General features: G+C 48.1%; 4 protein-coding genes across 4 annotated transcripts; 2 read left to right on the top strand and 2 right to left on the bottom strand.

The window, feature by feature from the left end:
• Positions 1-20: 20 nt before the first annotated feature.
• Positions 21-2,238, bottom strand: F4807DRAFT_437974 (Dolichyl-diphosphooligosaccharide-protein glycosyltransferase 48kDa subunit). Its single transcript, XM_047999088.1, has 4 exons — positions 1,809-2,238; positions 1,627-1,737; positions 851-1,563; positions 21-785 (listed from the first exon to the last, which is right to left on the bottom strand). The coding sequence occupies exons 1-4, from the start codon at positions 1,948-1,950 to the stop codon at positions 357-359; spliced, it is 1,395 nt and encodes a 464-aa protein (XP_047851229.1). The 5' UTR covers positions 1,951-2,238; the 3' UTR covers positions 21-356.
• Positions 2,239-2,375: 137 nt separating this feature from the next.
• F4807DRAFT_437976 (NADH-ubiquinone oxidoreductase 9.5 kDa subunit) lies at positions 2,376-3,284 on the top strand. Its single transcript, XM_047999089.1, has 3 exons — positions 2,376-2,499; positions 2,551-2,806; positions 2,963-3,284. Exons 2-3 carry the CDS (start codon positions 2,602-2,604, stop codon positions 3,007-3,009), a joined length of 252 nt encoding a protein of 83 aa, XP_047851230.1. The 5' UTR covers positions 2,376-2,499; positions 2,551-2,601; the 3' UTR covers positions 3,010-3,284.
• Positions 3,285-12,025, bottom strand: F4807DRAFT_437979 (beach-domain-containing protein). Its single transcript, XM_047999090.1, has 5 exons — positions 9,011-12,025; positions 8,571-8,953; positions 8,039-8,519; positions 3,717-7,990; positions 3,285-3,662 (listed from the first exon to the last, which is right to left on the bottom strand). Exons 1-5 carry the CDS (start codon positions 11,613-11,615, stop codon positions 3,630-3,632), a joined length of 7,776 nt encoding a protein of 2,591 aa, XP_047851231.1. The 5' UTR covers positions 11,616-12,025; the 3' UTR covers positions 3,285-3,629.
• Positions 12,026-15,980: 3,955 nt separating this feature from the next.
• Positions 15,981-18,274, top strand: F4807DRAFT_437983 (serine protease 2). The gene is made up of 2 exons (XM_047999091.1): positions 15,981-16,699; positions 16,817-18,274. The coding sequence occupies exons 1-2, from the start codon at positions 16,316-16,318 to the stop codon at positions 18,020-18,022; spliced, it is 1,590 nt and encodes a 529-aa protein (XP_047851232.1). The 5' UTR covers positions 15,981-16,315; the 3' UTR covers positions 18,023-18,274.
• Positions 18,275-19,116: the final 842 nt, after the last annotated feature.

A 19,116-nucleotide genomic window follows, 5' to 3' on the forward strand; every position in this document is an offset into this window, starting at 1 on the left:
CTCGGCGTACTCATCTCAGTTATAGTTCACAATTTAATTCGCACCACTAACACCTTAGATACCTAGGTAGGTAGTCAATCCCGCAGTCAAGCCAACTAATGGCCGCGAACCCAACGGCATAGACGTAGTCTAGGAGGATAATTAGATCTCAAACGATTTTATTCATTTCGTTATCTGCAACCCATCCGAGCAAATCCGTGTCCATGTCTCGCGTCCATATCCATCCAGGTATGTCCACGCATTTTCAGACACCGTCATAAGCCCACATATCCCTTTTGTTGGTAAACCTCCCGTTCCCTGTCCTCCCCTCACTAGGCGCGTATGCCTTTTAACCTTAAGTTGGAACTTCAGCTCCCTTACTGCGTCTTCTTGCTCTCTTCTGCCTCAGTGACAGGTTTACTATACAGCCAAATGGCGCAGAAGCCGAGCCAACCCGTGACAGTAGCGCTAATACCCGCGAGCCAGGGCCAGGCGCCGCTGATGACGTAGCTGCGGGGCCATTCGTCGTGGGCGAAGTGGCGCACCGACACCGTTACCTTCTCTTCGACGTTGGTAAGGAAGGGTCTCTTGTAGTTGACCTTGAAGTTAAAGATGCCGTGCTGGTCCGGTAGCTTGAATGAGACCGAGTACACCTTGCCGCTATCTCCGTCGTCGACTGTGGGGGCGAGGTTCAGACGGTGGAAAGGAGACAGCATGCTGAATTCGAGTTGAAGCGCATCGGACTCGGGTACAGCGAAGGGGACGTATTTATCCCAGACGTACTCGGAAAGAGAGATAGAGTAGGTCTAATAGGTATTAGTTGCTTCATTCGTCGTATTCACAAATTAGGACACGAGTGGAAATCACTTACGACATCGTTCTTGATACGGTAGATCTTAGGGTTACTAGCGTTGCTCTGACCAGCCTCGTTCAAGTTGTGCGTAACCGAGTTCACTTTCAGGACGCCAATCTCCTGGAACGTCCAACCCGACAGCAACTTGGCGAACTCGCGATTGACGGTAGCGACCTCCTTCGTTTCGCCGACCTTCTTCACCTTGGCGTCGAACCACTTGTCGCTTAACAGCTCGGCGGAGCCGAGGACGGTGAAGCGGGCGGAGTTACGGGCTTGCATGGTGCTAACGAGGGACAGCTGGTCGCCGCTTGCGAAGAGGTCGTCGATGGTTTCGGCTTGTTCTTTCGGATTGTAGCTGTAAGATGTGGAGGGAGCGCGCAAGATCGGCGTGAGGAGGGAACCCGCTCCGAGGGTCTGGCCAGTCCCGCTAGGGAAAGCGATGAGCTCACCGTTTGGAGTTGGCGGGCTGAATAAGTCTCTAACGTCAGGTCGTAGAGCTCCAGGGGGTGACAACAGCAGCACATCGTGCTTCTCCGGAGCGGACAAGACGTCGTAGTTGAAGTGGTCGACTACGAGTCCCTGTCGGTCGGGCGGTAGGTGGATGTCTAATTCGAGTAGTAGAGAAACAAGTGATGTTGGAGCGGGTTGAGAGGCCGAGAGGGCTAGGAGGATGTTGCCATCTGCGTTGATGAAGTCGAGAAGAATCTTGGGTGTTAGGTGTGGACCAAGGCCTATAGAATTGTCAGTTTTCTTACGTATAGAGCTACCTAGCACATCTATGGTAATAAACACACCCTTAGATTTGGTGGGGAAGAATAGAACGTGGTCGTAGGACTTCTCGCCTAGGTTGAACAATCGTAGGCTGTCGCTCTTTGGTGTCTCGTAGTTAATCTGGAATCCTCGGCCTAGTAGCAACACAGCATCAGTTAGCATACGACAATGAGCTATTCCTTTAGAAATGGAGCATTGTACGTACCTTCTAGGTCGCCCAGGAACTTAGAATAACCTTCTTTCTCGGCGACATCCTCGAGGACGACCAGCAGCCTATCCCCGCTAGAGCTGATGGCGTGGACGAGAGCGGCCCAGAAGAGGACGACGAAGGAGATTAGCGACTTCATCTTTGCGATGTCTCAGTGGTCAATTGGATTCAAAGAGAACAAGGGAAGAAGAAAAGGGTCGCGACGGCAGGAATCTCGCCGCGCATGGGACCTGTGTGGTGGTCGTGATCGTGAGTCGTAAGTGTATGGATGGTTGTAGAAGGTTAAGATGTAAAATGTACAAAATAAATGTACAAAAGTCCAGCTGTCAGCTGTCTCACTTAAGGTTACGAATCGCTACGAACTTTTGGAGGTCTGGCATACGTAGCCCGTACCTGCCAAGCAATTTAGACGTTCGTTATACAAGGGTAGGTCGCTCTAGCACCACGCTAAAACGGTAGATGATATTCCGATATTCCGGATGTTCAAGCATGACGACGACATGTGTACCTAGATACTTTTAGCACCTCTTACTTACATATACATGTATATGCATATAAGCAAATGCACAGACCACCAATGTCATATCCCAACGTCCAATAATCATAGAGCTATTAACCTCACCTCAAAGCTTCACCAAATCCACGGCCACTTTAAACATCCCACCATCCACCCGTCAATTGCCAAACTGTACGTACGTCCACAACCCGCTCTATTAACAACCTTTCTCACAATACTCAGCATCTAGGCACCCGAATATCCCGAACAGAAGCAACATCAAACATTTCAACCATGGCCGGACCAACTGGCGGCAGCCCACCCCCCCATTTCTACGCCGGCCCGCTGAAGTACTGCCGCTGGGCCGCCCGCAACAGCCCCGCGTACTTCTGGTCGTGTGTGCTGGGCGCCGTCGGGCCCATCATGGTCCTGACCGTGCCGCCCATCCTAGAGAGGCTCGGCTACCAGCGGACGCCGCCGGTGCCGTTGACATATCCCAGTATGTTCTTTCTACTTCTTATGATCCGCTAAGCCGGTCCGCCTGCCTCTCTTATATATGTCTACATAGTAGACTACTATATGAGAAAGTAGTTGGGTTAGACAAGAAGAAATTGGATGGATAAGAACGCGATGCTAATACAACTAAACCTAACAGTCCCCGCCGGCCCGAGAAAGAAGCTCACCGGTTACGACGACGAATAAACCGCACGCATAACGGCGGGGTAGGAAAGATTGGCCACTAGGTATTACGGATCAGGTCACAGATCTGTAGGCTAAACAAATGTACATACGAAGAGCACCCTTCACGTCTCTCGGTTGAACACAAGGCATATCAGAGGCATGGAGCAAAACGAGGAAAGGGAAGTGTTGCACAGTAATCCTCATAGAAGGAGTAGAACAAAAAAGCACGAACTTCATAGACACGGGAGCTTCATCAAATATTGACCAATCAATCAATCAACCAATCAGCCAACCAACCCGTTTCGTTCGTTCGTGTATTTGTTTCTTGATTTTTAATCTGTCTGCCACGACCAGCGCCACACCATAACGTAGACTCCAGTCTCCAGTCCTAATCTAAGCAGGTAGTTCTATCCTGGAAACCAAAACAGCACAGCACACCCTAAGATGGTTTACCCACGCAAGTGATAAAAGCCTCCATCTCCCGTCATAACAAGTCATCGCATGCTCCTCTCTCGTCTCCTAGAAGTTCAATGTGAATCTTAAACGACAAACGCCACGCCAGTCTATGGACAAGAACTACTCGACCGCATCTCCCAAAACTTTGCGGCTGAAGACGGGCTTTTTGTACGATAGTCGAGACTCTATCTCTCCCTTTGGATCAAGTTCCATTCGTACTGTTATGGTTAGTATTGATGTGATTATTGGTTTTAGGGGATGTGTCAACTTACCACTCTCCCATCGTCGTCACCCGTATACACCAATTGTGGCATGGGCGTGATACACGTGATCGCAGCCTCCGAATTCGCACCCGTATCGCTCCGCGTGTCGATATGGTCCAGCCGTCTCACCAGTTCCAATTCCCATTTGCCATCCTTAACAACCCTTTTCCAGATATTGACCCGTCCCCGTCTATGTCCCGTGAAGATGAGGTAGTTTTCTAGCCACTCGTTCCCGGAACCTTCGTAGAAGGCGCACGAGTACACGTAGTCATCGTGGTCGATGCATACGCTCTGGTCGAGCATCAGGTCGCCGTTGATTGTATAGAGTGCCACGTTGGGGCCCGAGCACAGCATGATCTCGCCCGACACGTCGTTGATGCGCGCGCACTCCACAGCCCGCGTGCTTGGCAGCTTTCGCACGAATTCGAGCCGGTTTAGGTCCCAGAGGAAGGCGTGCCCGTCTCCGGAAACCGTCACTAGGGTGCTGAAAGCCTTGGACACGGCGATTGTCGTAACGGGTGTCTTGTGTCCGAAGAGGGAAGACCGGTGTTGCAATTCGACGGGCTTACCGGATGCAGTATGGATGGTAAACACGGACACGACACAGTCTTCACCAGCAGTGATTAACGTCTTGGAATCCGCGATGACGACACAGGATATTTGGCCAATGTGCAAGTTTTCGCTAACCCCGGCGCTCTTGCGGTTTTCCGTGTAAAAGAATCGTAGACTGTTATCTGCATAACCCCATTCAAGGCACTTATCAAAGAAGGGGGGCAGATTGAGGCGGAATGGAGATGAGCAAAGCATGCGATCTTGCCTTGGCGAATAGATAAGTGAGGATACCCGTTCGCGACTTTCCAGGAGAGGATAAGGTATTCTTGCAAGAGAATGACTACCCGTATCTAGCCTCCTCGCTGGATATGCGAAACTCTCCCGAGCCGGATGGGGTTTGGTGAAGACTTGATGAGGCGTCTGACCGAAATTGTGGATGATACTAGTGGTGGCGTGTCGCTCATTCGAATCGGTGATGTTGTCGAGATCTTTAGCCCCATAGTACGAGAGATAGTGGAATACGTTCAGATTCTCCACAGCAGCCTCGCCTCGCTGTTTATTGCCGAATATCAAGTCAATCCATAGATGAAGATGTTGGCTGACGTAAGGACTCTCTAGTGCCTCGCGATGCTTTGCGATAAATATTTTCGGGTCTCCTTTCGCCCATGGGGGTAATTCAACGTGGTTCACTCTCCCAGCAGAACCTTGGCGATCACCGAAGTTATATCCGTTGACGTTCGTCAAAAAGTCAGGGAGATAGAAAAATTCGGGTATGAGTTCCCGTACATCAGATCCGTTGTCTTGAGATGCCGACTTCCACGATCCTTCGATCGAAAAGAAAAGTCGGTCCGCGTGATCGAAAGAACCGCCTTGTAGGAGGATGAAGGATTGCACGAAAGGAGGTAATCGGATTAGGTACGATGCGACAATCATGGCAGATGAGTAATGCGTCCCATAGTGGAACGGCGTCTCACCAATCTCAGCTAGACTTGTATACCTAGATTGGTAGTCAGACTGACGCCGTGCAGTTTGCGCACCCATAGGCTTCGACAGATCTCGGAATGTGGTAGGATTATTTAGATCCAACTCCTCGCTGGTATAGTCAGCCAGAACCCATGGGAACACTGGGTATTGCGTTAAGTCGTTGAATGTGCGACCCGCCATTGTGTTGACGAGCATTAAGTAGTGGAAGTTGGAAATCTCGCCTTTCTGCCATCGTCGCATGAGAGGATTCCAAGGAGATGAGTTGAAAATGCTGCCAAACTTTGATCCAAATGTTGGAGCGGATTCTTCGAAAACCTTGAGTGATTCTAAACGCCAGGCATCCTCAGGATTTGGTAACGAGCTTGCGCCTGCGGTATGCGGAGTCTTATTACTGAGTCTGGCAAAAACTTCGTCTCTCATCGTAGGATTTCTAGCGGTTAAGAGATAACTGCGGCCATCCGTGAAGAAGATTTCGATAGCCACGTCGCGAAACAAAAACCGACGTTTCGATATACTTATGACGTCTTGCCAATTCCAGCTACGAGAGTCTTGAGCACTACGGCTTGTTGTCTGGTGGCTTTCACTAGATTTCTCCCCAGTGATGATTTGAGAAAATGGGTCACGCTCCTCAGTTGGCGCTTCCCAGACGTTGACTATCTCTCCATCCGCACACTGGAAGAAGCTGTCCATTATATATAGAGCATTCTTCCCAACTAGAAGAATGCCCTCGAACGCCTCTAGACCAATGACACGAGACACGTTGTAAACTTGCTGCACGGCGTCGCCTGACTGTAGACGCCTCATCACTCTCCGATTCTTATCTTCAAACCCGTCGTCGGCTTGATCGTATGGGTCATCAACCATCTCGAAGTCGTCCTCGGGGATGGCCGGCTTTGCAGATTCAGCACCAGATTGCGCATCAGTCGGTGGACTATCCACATCATCCTCGGCGCCTTCGCCATGGCTACTGATCTGCCCGTGTGCCATAGATGGTGGCGTAGCTTTTATTGGCGCAGGAGAAACAGTTGTATCCGGCTTGGGGGCGGGTGCCGAGGGTGGATCCATCGTCCTTCGCTTTGGTTGGTACTGGTCGTGGTCGGTAGTGAGGTCCGGCAAGAGTCTTAGACGCATGCGATTGCGACCTTCGGTTCTATCAAGTTTCCATTTCGTAGGCTTCGGCGTGTATAGTACGGCTCCCGGCCGATCAAGGTCTCTTTGCATCTTTAAAAATGAAGATGAAAAGAAAGTAACATCGTCCTGTTGGTCTTGCATGAGGCGCTGGTGCTTAAAATGCTCAGAGGCATATATGGACTTCATCCAGGCGGAGTTGGCCATGTCATGACGCAGCAAAATATTGTCTCGCTCCACCATCTCCGAATGCCATCGTTTCAAAATTTCCTTTCGTTTTGTCAGTCGCGATTTGGCTGTTTCTAATGTGCGTTGATTTTCAACTCCGACGAACTCTTCCCAAGTCCGCGAAATGCCACCGTAAAACAGTGCGTCAAGTGAAGGTCGATGCCCATCCACCCAGTCAATGAAAGTGTCCGTGTCGAGCTCCGTTAATTTTTGAAAGTCCATTGCCAGTTGAGTTTGATCCGAGGTCATGAATAATCGGAACAACGATAGGCATTCCGCGGGTTTCTGGACGAGCATGATGCGCCAAAGATTAACAGCAGCGAAACGTACAGCTGGCCTAGCATCAACTAATTTAGTGTAGAGCTGATACCAAAAAAGCTTCATATAATCATCGTCGGGAGATAACGATTCAAACACAGCCGTCTGCCAGTAGAGAATCTTTTCCATCGAGAAATTAGCTTCTACCTCGGTGGTTTGCGGGTCGTCCATTTCCGAGAGTCTCAAAAGAACAAGCTTAAGAAAGGAACCTCGAATAGTCGATACTGCCTGGCTACACAATCTCACGGTTTTCATTTTTGCAATTTCTGGTTTCTGGAGATATTCCAATAAGAGCCCAGCGAAATCTAACATGGATTCAGTGCCGTTCATGAACCATCCCTCGAAAATTGCCTCGACCATGTGAAGGCTAAATCGAGCCATGTTGGTAAGTACTTTCGGCTCGTTTAGTGTCTTCCAGTCGAGCTTAATTGTCGTCGACATGTGAACAATAGTACTTTTTAGCACATACGACTCGAAGTATGCCTGATGCTCTTGGAATCCTGGAGGTACCTTCAAAAATAACCCGAACCCAGGAAATTCTTTCCGCGCCAATAACTGATCTATGAAGACATTGATAATGAGTTCGAGGATGCCTTCCACTAACCCATGACCAACATTTTGATCAGAAGAGTTTTTCTTTGGGGGCACCACGTGAACGAGGCGGCTTAGGCTAGGTTGAGAGGACTTCTGGGAGGTTAGAAGGATGAAGGACGAGGCCTTCCGTAGTTGGGTTCCTCGGTGGGTAGTTCCATGGGTTGGTAACGATTTGTCAGTCGTAGCAGTTCTAATCACCGGAGCAGCGCTAGAAGTCCCGCCGACTGGACGAATGATAACATCGCCACCCTCGAAAGTGAGCATCGAATCCCTAGAGTTAAGCTCTGTTTCGGGGTTGACTGGATCTGCGCTTACGATAGCTGGATAAAGGGTAGATAGAAGTAACCTTACATAGTCGGAAGACAGCGCAAAATCTCGGAAGTCGGCAGATCGAGCATGTAGATCTGCCATGAATCTAATGACAGTCTGAAGAGCAGCGCCGTTACCAGCGTGGCGTTCAACTCGTGGCTGGGCGGTTTCTTGAACAAAAGTCAGCTAATTTCCACAATAAATAGAACAGGACTTACGGCGAGATTCTAGCTCCTTTTTAAGTGACATTGATCGCGCTCGTGGCCTTAGACCTGGTTCGGGCCTAGCTACTTTAGGTTCTGTCAGGTTTAAATCCCCTAGAGGGGGAGAAGCAGGATCCTCTTGGTCCTTGAGAATGTCTTTTAGGGCATGTTGAATCATAGCCGTGATAATCGGAAGGGCATCGGGATTGACAATTTTGCACTTTCCAAACGTTTCCAACAAGCTAAAGAAGTCGAAATTCTTCTCGAAGTCTATCTCTGCTACGTCGTATCCGAAGAGAATGCTGAAGCAGATGGGCCAAAGAGTCGACATATCCCACCACCGCTTCAGGCGGTGGGCCATGATGCAAAAGCCCCCAGTCTTCCCCGCGAATTTGTTGGTATAGGCGGTGCCGTGCGTGACTAAAAGTCTAGCCAGTATCTTGCAGCCGTATACTACAATTTCCGGATCGTTTTCTGTGAGGAGGTACAAAAGCCACTGAACCATCGTCAGTTTAGAATCACTTCGCGATGGCCTAGCGTCAAGTACCTTATTTGTAACAGTTTTAGCAAACTTTCGAATGATTACTAAATTTCCCTTTTCGCATAGCAGCTGGCTATACACATCCAACAAGCGGATACCGACTTCTCTCTTCGTAAGCTGCCGTTCGTCGTCGCCATCCGGTCCATTCGTCAGGACCAATGGCCGCAATTGAACATTATGCGAGGACCGTCGGGTTGATGGTTTTGGAGTACGCGGAAGAGACCTTGACGGAGGATGGAAAGCATAGGTAATAAAGAGGGCAAGTGATTGGTGCACTTCTGTGTTATAGTTGCACTTCACGAGACTCTTGACCGTACTTATGAAAAAGGGCAATACACTTTCTGATAGAGGCTCTGATTTAACGGCGTCGAGGAGTCTCTTTACAATTCCTGGAGGAATTATGTTAGCATAAATCGGGATACTTACCTAGAACTCGAAAAACTCACGCATTCGAAGCAGCCTGCGATTATTGTATTGGTGATACTTGCTCATAACGGCAAAATCCACAAATTGTCTGTAATAGAGCTCTTGAACGATAGGGCCGCATTTTCTCCAGCCATCAAAGTCGACAAGGAGAATGCGATACGCTAAAGGATTTACGATGACTGAGTCAAGAGGATTCCGATGTTTGTATCCAACAAAACCTAAGACGAGGCTAAGGAGTTGAAAACATAACTTGTTCCTGTCAGAATCAGAAAGCGACAGCTTCTCTGTCACAGTTTCACTTGCAGAACTGCCATAGCCAAGTTTGGCTTTTAGTAGAATTCCCAATATCGCATATCCTCCATCTTTCTCCATAGCCTCGCTATTTCGCCAACTTGAGTTAATGCATAAGAACACCATCTCAACAGCACGTACTAGTGTTTCGGCTGAAGAAGCACGTTCGATCAGCTTCAACGCAAGTGGTGTGAAACCCGCGAGTTGCCAAAGGGCATCGTCGAAAAACTGGGGCGTTGAAACAATAGGGTTCCCGGTTAATACTGCGACACCGTTTGAGCGAAGAAGAGCATCGTTTATCGAGGGCAATGCGGTATTTATAGCTATGCCCGTGCCATTCTTAAGGACCATCTGTACAAGAGTATGAGCAGGCCCACGGGATAAAGCACGAAAAAGCTGTGACTCTCCGAAGTGCTCCTTTTCCCGAAATACAGAGGACGGCAACACGCTAAGAAGGATTTTATGCTCCGGTACCACATGGCTTGCTTTATCTCTAATAACTTTCATGATATCGGAATCTTCTTTTCCAGTACTAACGAGATCGTTACGAAGTCCCAAAGCAGCAGATGCCGTGTAAGTCTGGAAACCACCGAGACAATCTTGAAAATTCCCTTGGTAGTGAACGCCCAGTCGACTAGGTACTGACAGGAAATCGTCGCTTAGTACCTCATCAAAAAGATGAGCCGTACCAAGAGACCATTTGGAGAATATTAACCCGGCACCTATATGAGAGGAGAGCTCTCTCGGGGTTCCTAAGAATGCTTGGACGGGCATTGACTTGTTGCTTGATGAGGTGAAAGAAGCAAAACTTTCTGTGCTGCCGCTCGACATTGGCGGAGATGCAGGATAAGAAGCACGTATTTGTTCAACGAATTCGCCATTGACATATAGAGAAGCCTTGCTGGGTGTCATTGTCTTAGGTCGTCGGTGGACCACTGTGATATGATACCATCGCCTTTCCTTAAAGGTGAAGGTTCTAAATCTGACACTGGGTCGTTGCGACGTTACTGATGTCTGTAAAATGAAGTTGTGCGTATCTTTTTCAAGATACGCGAGAACAAAACAAGTCTGGGTCGAGTCAAAGGCACCGAATATTGTAGTATGCGATTTTGGATCAAATTGGTCAATCCGTATCCAAGCAGCAAATGTGTATCCGGCAGACGACTGAGGGGGGAACGGACGGCCTATACTAGGTAGTTCGATAGATGAATGTCCATATTGGGATAAGTCGAATTGTATAAACGGAGGACCGCTATATTTGTGCATGACCTCCAAGCAAAAATCGGATGAGTTCAATGAGGGGCTGAGTAGAAGTTCTTGTGCATCAACAAGTCTGTTCACACCAAAGGGCATGAGAGATCGACACAGGGTTAGAACTGTTTCCCGCTCGGCATCATTGAGGGGTGAAGCCTCATCGAAAGCGAGCTTCAGAAACCGAGATAAGACACCAGTCTCATGAACAAGACACAAGTTAATGTTGGAAGCATCTATGGTGGCTGCCAATATCTTGAGCACGAGCAACGATGCCGTATTCTCCGGACTTTTCTTATCGCGGGGTAATGATTCCCAGAAATCCACGATCGATCGGACGACCTCTGAGTTATGTAAAGTCGACTTAGGACTAATGGTCTTTTTTATAGCCGCTTCGATCGATGCCATTTGAGCATCTAAGCGCGCAATCTCGTGATCCTCGCTCTTCGTGCTATCTTCACTAGTACCGGATTCATTCGGCGCTATCAAGACCCAGGGCGTAGTGTCGTCTAGCACTGCAGAGCAACATAGTTGATCTAAAGCAGGATCGTTGAGTGCCAAAGAGAAAAGCTTCCCAAACAACTGGCAGCTAGTCCAAAGATCTGAGTCGCTTCCTCCAAGGCCAATGCTTGCTATGATTTGCTCCAAAGCTTCCCATCCACCCCCTTCGACCCGTGTGCGAAAATACCGTCGGTTGCCAGGATGGCCACGGAAAGCTGAAGCTAATACCCCGAAGACAGCATTGAGGAGGTCGAAGAAGCTTTTCTTCTCGTCGTCGCTTCGCTTCTGCAAGTTATAAAAGCCGGAAAAGGACCTGAGCACGTCAAACAACCTATGAAAGCCGCGAAGGTGCCTGAAATCATCTTGAACGGAGCTTGGCGGGGAAGTCGCGGACAGATGTTGCTGGACCTGATGTATCTGGGCTAATAATGGATCGAATGTAGGGTACCCATTGCTGGAGGTAGTCGAAAGGGAAGAAGATATAGCATCGAGGAGGGACTGAAGAACTTCGGTAGCTTTAGATATGGCCGGCTGAGTAGAAGTGGAAGTGGACGAGCGATAACGACTTGGCCGCAAGGACATCTTGACGTTGATGGCGATTGCGACTAAGGGCTAAGAACTGAGATTGAGCGAGAAATCAAATTCATTCTTCTTTCATATTATACAGCTTGAACGTGCTAGCACCCAGCAGTTGGGTTCTAGGCTGCCGTTTACGGTAGAGAGCATCGAATAGTTGGCGGATCAGCTCTCGCGACGGAGTTCGGAACGAAGCAAAGGGCTGTGACGGTAGAGCGTTTGCAAGGGAAGCCTTGGGAGATCTCCAGATCTCTAGATCTCGAATTGAATCGTAGATTAGGAGTTGGCAATTCGAAGCCACTTCATAGAACCCCTCCCAAATCCTACGAATGAGACTGAGGGTTGTTGTCCTATGGATCCGAAGCTCTTTCAACTAACAAATCCGACGTCAGTCAGTTTTGGAAGTTGTCAGCCTTAGGACTTGTACCTGGGTACATCAGCTAACGCGCGTTGTGGCTTGGGCATTTAGCTCCTTTAGTTGACGCCTAGCGGCGTAGCACAACCTTAGAACTGCATAACCCGGATATCTATAAAATTCCTATCTATTTATAGTGGCTATGCATCAAAGCCGATATGGATGTCTATTATCCTAACGCATCTAATCAGATCTCAATGAAGCAAGCTCTAACTCAATACACAATAGCACAGGCAAAGGTTTTGTTAACATCCAAGGAATCCAATCTTTGAAATCTTCACATTCTACTGAACGTAGCAAGGCTGTATGTATAAATAGGATCGAAACAGGCTTAGAGCCTAAGTGTTATGTCGTATCATACCTGCGCCCTGCCAGACATGTAGGTCAAGGAACCACCAATCACATCGATTGAGAGCCGCATAGGCAAACATGACTTACATCTTATACCCGTTCAGAACCTTAGATCAGTATAATCTATTTGTAATGCAATAGATTAAATGAGTCGGGTATTTGTCTTTAGGTATCTTATAACATGCCTAGGTACCTATTAAAGAGGTGGTAGTGAAATGATTCCGTTAACGCAGCCAAAAATTGTAGCCACTAACAAAGTCACCTAATTAAGGAAAAAGGGAAGGCAATTCATCTTTCCTCAAGGTTCTATAAGATAAATGATCATCAACACATCTTTTCCTTCTATCGTAATAGCTTTTGAATGACCTTTCATTCTTCATAACATCTTAAATAACTTATACGCTCTCATAAGCTCTTTGAAAAGGGCTTCAAAAGCCTCAAAGGCTGCGAAATCTTAGCTCGCTCTAAGGGCATCATCCAACGATAGATTTTCCAAAACTACCTTATGTGGCGGAAGAGCTTCTTAAGTCTAGTATCCTCATCCACGATCACGCAATAAGCTTCAGCTTAAAGTATCAATGGTTATAATGGATATAAATAAAGATAATGCATACAAGACGAAAGCTCTTAGTCTCACAATAGGCAAGTGATATATTCGATCTTCTAGCGTTACACAATCCAGGCTTCACCCTCGAACTGGGTTGAAAGGATACCCCGTAATCTTTCCGGGACGACTGGCGTCAAACTCATGGTCATCGGAGTTAAGTTATGGAGTTTAGGTCTGCCTTGACTCATCTCGAAAGCGTCAGTATCACACACATGTACCTACATATATCTCCGCAACTTAGGCTTCGGGGAAATGCGAATGTCAATTCGACAAACAGGACTCACGGGCAATGTTGTTCAACTAGGTACCACCATTGGCTACCGTTTGTGTTTAGCCAAACGGAGCTGCGCAACTTATCCCGGGGTAGATTCCTTGTTTAGTACTTAACACGAGTTTGAAATGACTTACTTCATGGTCGGTAGCAACGAACCTGGCTTCAAAAACGCCACTCAAGTCGTTTGTAGGTATCTATTTAGAAAAAGATGAACTTGATCTACATGTTATGTCAATAGTTCGTTCTGTCGACTCTTCGAGAAGTACGCCTACGCCAAGAAGAAACCGCCACTACGGATACGCACCAAGCCAATGCGGATCCTATGCGTGGGGTTTCCACATTGCGGAGCCATGAATCTCTGGAATGATTGACCAGAGCTAGACCGCGATCATACTCACGATGGATCCGACGAGGGTCTTAAGGATATGGACGAATTCCCACACCAGGTCCAGCGGTGTCGCAAGGAGCGAGTCCCGCTCAAGTTCACCGACATATTTACCCCTAGCTGCCCTAGGTCAGGTACCATAGTCTCACCGTAGTTTTGTAGATGATTCGGGGAGCCGGACGGCTAGCGCCGGCCCCTGCGCTCCGAACGCCGAGTCCGTACTCGACTACACGATCGCCGTCTTATCTATCATCGGCACGGTCTTAGCGGCCGATTTCATCGTCGTGCATCCCGAAGCCAAAGTCATGCTTACCTATCACCAGGACATACAATACTCGATTGTAGGTCCGAAGGAGCCCTAGAAAATGTGGTTGAAGCCGTGCCTTTCCTCTAACTGATTTCAGGTGTGCTCACCACATATATACTTCACATACCTTGGTTAATTACAAGCGTAATGCGGATTTGCTGCGTTGAGTATGTAGAATACGCCTAGCCTTACCTTGCATATCTGAATGCTTCCATGGTGTTGTAGATTAATACATCCTAGCGTACGTCTGCTGACATGTAGAGTTCAAAGCGTAATGACACAGTTCGTGATGCCTCCCTCTTCGTGCCGTCACAAGATACCTTAGGTACAATCGGCTTATAGTCGAATACGCAATGCTCTATTGACTTTGAAATAAACCGAAAATAAAAGCTCCGGTCTATCTGATATGTTAAAATTAAGAATAAATTATCATAATGCCTTGATAGACAATATGACGGGAGCATGAGCATGAGTGAGACATTCGGATTCGTCGTAAGTCAGGTGAGCTGCCATCCATGTCTTTGGGTCATTTGCGAAGTTTGGTGGGTGTATTGTTCCCTAGTTCTGGTATTAGATAGCAAATTCAACTGTAGTTCGAAAGACATCGGAAGTATTTGGCACTGTAACATATGCATCTAGCTTATGAATATGAAGATGATGTGTTGTTAATGTTAATTAAATTGATGAAAAAGGAAAAGGGGAAAGAGTTGTTGAGTCGAGGCTGTCGAGACTCGAGCCGAATTGAGTTGGACCGGAGTTGGACAAGTAAGAGAGCACGTGTCGTTGCGCCAAGAATGGGTTTCGAGTCAAGTAGGGTGCAGCTGATTCCGGGTCACTAATTTGAGCTTGCAGGGCAGTCAGGGCTAGCGGAAGGTTGAGTGGATAACAGAGCTCCGAGGGAGCTGCGAGGTTGGATATGGTGGGATTCGTTTGGAAAGCAGGTCCTAATCCAATCAAGCTCCTATCTTAATCCTAGCTCGATTGTGTCATACCATCGTTATCTGAGGTGAGCTTCCAACTGTCGCAAGATCAACTTTGGAAGATGCCTTGCTTATGAATACGGCATAAATATCTGTCTCAGTAAATGTCTTCGTAAATTAACACAAAAGAAACTAAAACACATTAACTGATTTAATTGATTTGTTTGATAGGGTGCACTATCTAGCAAGACTCCGAACAATAGAGTCCTTTGCACCGGTGGCAACAACCTGTAGCATCTGATTCTCAGGGTCCAAAGGCTGCATGCATTGTAGGCAGCTCATACACGTATGAGGTATGTTGATAGGCTGTTCAGTACCAAGGTTGATAAGATAGGTCCCGAGTGATGGGTGGCGTCCTTATCAATGTCCAATTGCCTCCGGGACTCAACAGATTCAAAAGTTGACCATACTTATTTAGGTGTTCATCGGCAACCGCGTGAACCGGAACCGATTAGGATGACCTTAGTGCTGTCTAGCTGCCTCCATTCTCCATCAATGGACAATCCATTTGTATCGTACCTATACTGTACACACGTCCTGTACGGAATACCTATCTCGTAATACCCTTTCCGGTCATCTTACCTCTTCGTCCCTGGATTTCAGAATGCTTAATGCCTCTTGTGAGACAACATTGATTGGCAAAGTTGTATTTAGTACGTACGAAAACGCCTTGGCGCGATTAGAGGAAACATCCCACGTCATGAACGGACTAAAACGAGGGCATGTGAAACGCAATATGCTCAATAAAGCAAAGTAAAGCATGACTGATTGATTGCCGTCTTTTAAGGTACACAAGGGTACACAAAGTTCGGGGGGTTACCACCAACATCAATACTCATCTAACTGGCTTAGGCTAGTGGAATGGTCAGCCTGTCACGCTAGTCCTGGTGGGTCTTAGCATTTCCGTCCTTATCTGGTTGGCCCGGCGGCTGTGTGCGTCACCTGCGCTTGCTCCACGCTGGGGAAGGCAGCCATTGAACCATAATGTACCCTGCGTACCTTAATGTACATCCCTAGCCGGCTAGAATCTGGTACAGTCATCTTGTACCTGTAAACTCCACTATGAGCTCGGTGCATTGCTGTGGCAGCCACCCTTTATCTCTTCCCGCTTTCGCTCTCATCGAGCTTTCTTCTCTTCTTCCTCTTCCTTCCTCATCTCTTGATCATCCCAATCCTCCATCATCAATCACAAAGTAATTATCAACTTTGTGGCCTATTCACTCTGAGGCATCATTCGCTTGATTCCTCGGGTTTTTCCCTTTCTTCGGTGATTTCCTCCATTCCCTTTTCGAGTCGCAGGTAGACTTATCTTTCCCTCGTGCGAACCTCAAGTGTACTATCCTGTTATCGGGTCGTTACCATCTAACACTCATCAACATCCATCAATATGAGGGGCTTTATCGCTCTTCTCTCGCTGGCGGCTGCTGCCGCTGCGGCGCCATCGTTCAGTTACGAGACCATCCATCACGGAGCCGCTCCCGTCATTTCCTCTACCACTGCTGAAGAGGTTCCCAACTCATACATCGTCAAGTTCAAGAGCCATGTATCCGAAGCATCTGCAGCGGATCATCACTCTTGGGTTCAGAAGATCCACGGTGATCGCGAGGATGAGCGATTAGAGCTTCGAAAGCGAGGCCAGATCCCTCTCATCGGCGATGTCGTTGACAGCTACAAGGGTCTGAAGCACACCCTCAAGATCGGCACCGAATTCCTCGGCTACGCCGGTCACTTCGATGACTCCGTCATTGAAGAGGTCCGAAGACATCCTGATGTAAGCATCTAATTTCATCACCATTCTTACACGTTCATCGTATCTCGGGGATATTTATTGTGCCGATCTATTCTGAGTTATAACTAAATGCGCATTTACTAATATCATCAATCACAGGTCGAGTTCATCGAGAAGGATTCCGTCGTCCACGCCCTCGGAGATGAGGAGCCGGACCTAGAGAAGAACGCCCCTTGGGGTTTGGCCCGAATTTCTCACCGCAAGCAACTCTCCTTCGGCACCTACAACAAGTACCTGTATGCCGCCGAGGGTGGTGAGGGTGTTGATGTGTACGTCATCGACACCGGTACCAACATCGAGCACGTTGATTTCGAGGGACGTGCATCTTGGGGCAAGACCATCCCTACTGGGGATGAGGATGTTGATGGCAACGGCCACGGTACTCACTGCTCTGGCACTATCGCTGGTAAGAAGTACGGTGTTGCCAAGAAGGCCCACGTCAAGGCCGTCAAGGTCCTCCGATCTAACGGCTCTGGCTCTATGTCCGATGTCATGAAGGGTGTTGAGTGGGCTGCTGAGCAGCACTTGGAGCAGGTCGCCAAGGCTAAGAAGGGCACGCGCAAGGGCTTCAAGGGTTCCGCCGCCAACATGTCTTTGGGTGGTGGCAAGTCTCCCTCTTTGGACCAGGCTGTTAACGCTGCTGTTTCTGCTGGTCTTCACTTTGCCGTTGCCGCCGGTAACGATAACGCTGATGCCTGCAAGTACTCTCCCGCTGCTGCTGACAAGGCCATCACCGTCGGTGCTAGTGCTCTTGATGACAGCCGTGCGTACTTCTCCAACTGGGGCAAGTGCGTTGATATCTTCGGCCCTGGTCTGAGCATCCAGTCGACCTGGATTGGCAGCAAGACCGCTATCAACACCATCTCTGGTACCTCCATGGCTTCCCCCCACATTGCTGGTCTCACCGCCTATTTCCTCTCCCTACAGCCCGCCTCGGACTCCGAGTACGGTCTAGCCCAGATCACCCCTGAGAAGCTGAAGACCAACATGGTCACCATCGCCACCAAGGGTGCTCTCTCTGACATCCCCAGCGACACCCCCAACCTGCTCGCCTGGAACGGTGGTGGTTTCTCTAACTACAGCCAAATCGTGTCTGAGGGTGGCTACGTTGCCGAGACCCCTGCTGAAGGTTCTCTCTCCATTGAGGAGCTTGAGAAGGCTATTGAGCACGACTTCAACGTTGTCTCTGGCACTGTCGTCAAGGGTGTCTCTTCCCTCTCTGGCAAGGCCGAGAAGCTCTCCAGCAAGATCCACGAGATCGTCGACGAGGAGCTTAAGGAGTTTTTCGAGGAGCTCCGTATGTAAGGTGGCATAGATTGGCAATCCTGTCTAGCATGTAGTATTTTTTTTAGACCTGGGATATTGGCAAGTTTCCAATCGAGCATAGGTCATGAAGCGGTGTTTATTGGGCAATCGGCCATTTGGCCTATCTATACTTGTACACGATGCAATGGTCTTTCGGTAGCATGGTAACGTTTATTAGACCTCTCAGATAGTAATGGGTCGTATTGCAATCTTTTCTTTGCCATAAGCGCTTAATGACTACTTCTGCTCAGTGATATGGTGTGTTATATGTCCGTGTTCTTGTTGAATTTTTTATTTTATGATATCGTTGTCGTTAGTCGTTAGGGAGCGGTCTAGTAGCTCGGCTTTCCCCCAGTGTGCGTTTGATAGTAATATTTACGTAGAGCGTATATGTATAATGCCATTTGTAGTTGACGCCTATCGTGGATTGTCTAGATAATTATAATACTAGTGATTATGAAGTAACTTAGCTAGAAGGAGCAACCCTCCCGCCTTTTCGTCACCTTCCATCTATTGAACATGATGCCAGCCATAATGTGGCAAAATTGTAGAAAGTACGATGCTCTCGCATATATACCTTCCTCAGGAACACATGGTGTTTCCATCTACTTGAGCCATGTTCTATATAGGGAAGTTGTCTTCTATCGCGACTTCCAACTTAACATGCCCTCTTACTCCCTATCTGAGTTGGGCGAGGACATCCTGGATGAATTCCGCCACGTAACATACCTTGACCTTCATCTTCACATATTCCATCTTATCACATACATTCATCGTGATTCAGCCCTATCATTTCCAATCAGGATCTTTGGGCGCTGAAGAGCGGTGGCTTTTGGTTAGATTATATTTGACATGAGCTTCTGAGGTGGCCCATCTTAATCTTTGGATTCTTCAGTCCCTTGGTTTCCCTCGTAGACTTCATCGGCTGTCTCTTGGTTTTCTTTTTATTCCCATCATATCCATATTATCCAATCGAACCCGAATCATCATGTATCATCGAAATAGTACAAAATTCAAATGCATCGACCGTCGAAAGTCGACTTCGACGAAAAGCGTCTATCTCGAGCATATTCGCCCTGAGACGGCTGAACATC

The sequence above is a fragment of the Annulohypoxylon truncatum genome, assembly GCF_022578515.1.
Source record: "Annulohypoxylon truncatum strain CBS 140777 unplaced genomic scaffold F4807scaffold_32, whole genome shotgun sequence".
Lineage (NCBI taxonomy): Eukaryota > Fungi > Ascomycota > Sordariomycetes > Xylariales > Hypoxylaceae > Annulohypoxylon > Annulohypoxylon truncatum.

What these genes read in the sequence shown, in the direction of transcription:
- F4807DRAFT_437976 (XM_047999089.1), top strand. Translation starts at nt 2,602, where the DNA reads ATGGCCGGACCAACTGGCGGCAGCCCACCCCCCCATTTCTACGCCGGC. An exon ending in GGTGCCGTTGACATATCCCA is followed by an intron (nt 2,807 to 2,962) that starts GTATGTTCTTTC and finishes TAAACCTAACAG; the next exon opens with TCCCCGCCGGCCCGAGAAAG.
- F4807DRAFT_437979 (XM_047999090.1), bottom strand. Translation starts at nt 11,615, where the DNA reads ATGTCCTTGCGGCCAAGTCGTTATCGCTCGTCCACTTCCACTTCTACT. An exon ending in CTAAAACTGTTACAAATAAG is followed by an intron (nt 8,520 to 8,570) that starts GTACTTGACGCT and finishes ACGATGGTTCAG; the next exon opens with TGGCTTTTGTACCTCCTCAC. An exon ending in AAAGGAGCTAGAATCTCGCC is followed by an intron (nt 7,991 to 8,038) that starts GTAAGTCCTGTT and finishes CTTTTGTTCAAG; the next exon opens with AAACCGCCCAGCCACGAGTT.
- F4807DRAFT_437983 (XM_047999091.1), top strand. Translation starts at nt 16,316, where the DNA reads ATGAGGGGCTTTATCGCTCTTCTCTCGCTGGCGGCTGCTGCCGCTGCG. An exon ending in AGGTCCGAAGACATCCTGAT is followed by an intron (nt 16,700 to 16,816) that starts GTAAGCATCTAA and finishes CATCAATCACAG; the next exon opens with GTCGAGTTCATCGAGAAGGA.
- F4807DRAFT_437974 (XM_047999088.1), bottom strand. Translation starts at nt 1,950, where the DNA reads ATGAAGTCGCTAATCTCCTTCGTCGTCCTCTTCTGGGCCGCTCTCGTC. An exon ending in GTTCCTGGGCGACCTAGAAG is followed by an intron (nt 1,738 to 1,808) that starts GTACGTACAATG and finishes TGTTGCTACTAG; the next exon opens with GCCGAGGATTCCAGATTAAC. An exon ending in CTTCCCCACCAAATCTAAGG is followed by an intron (nt 1,564 to 1,626) that starts GTGTGTTTATTA and finishes ACAATTCTATAG; the next exon opens with GCCTTGGTCCACACCTAACA.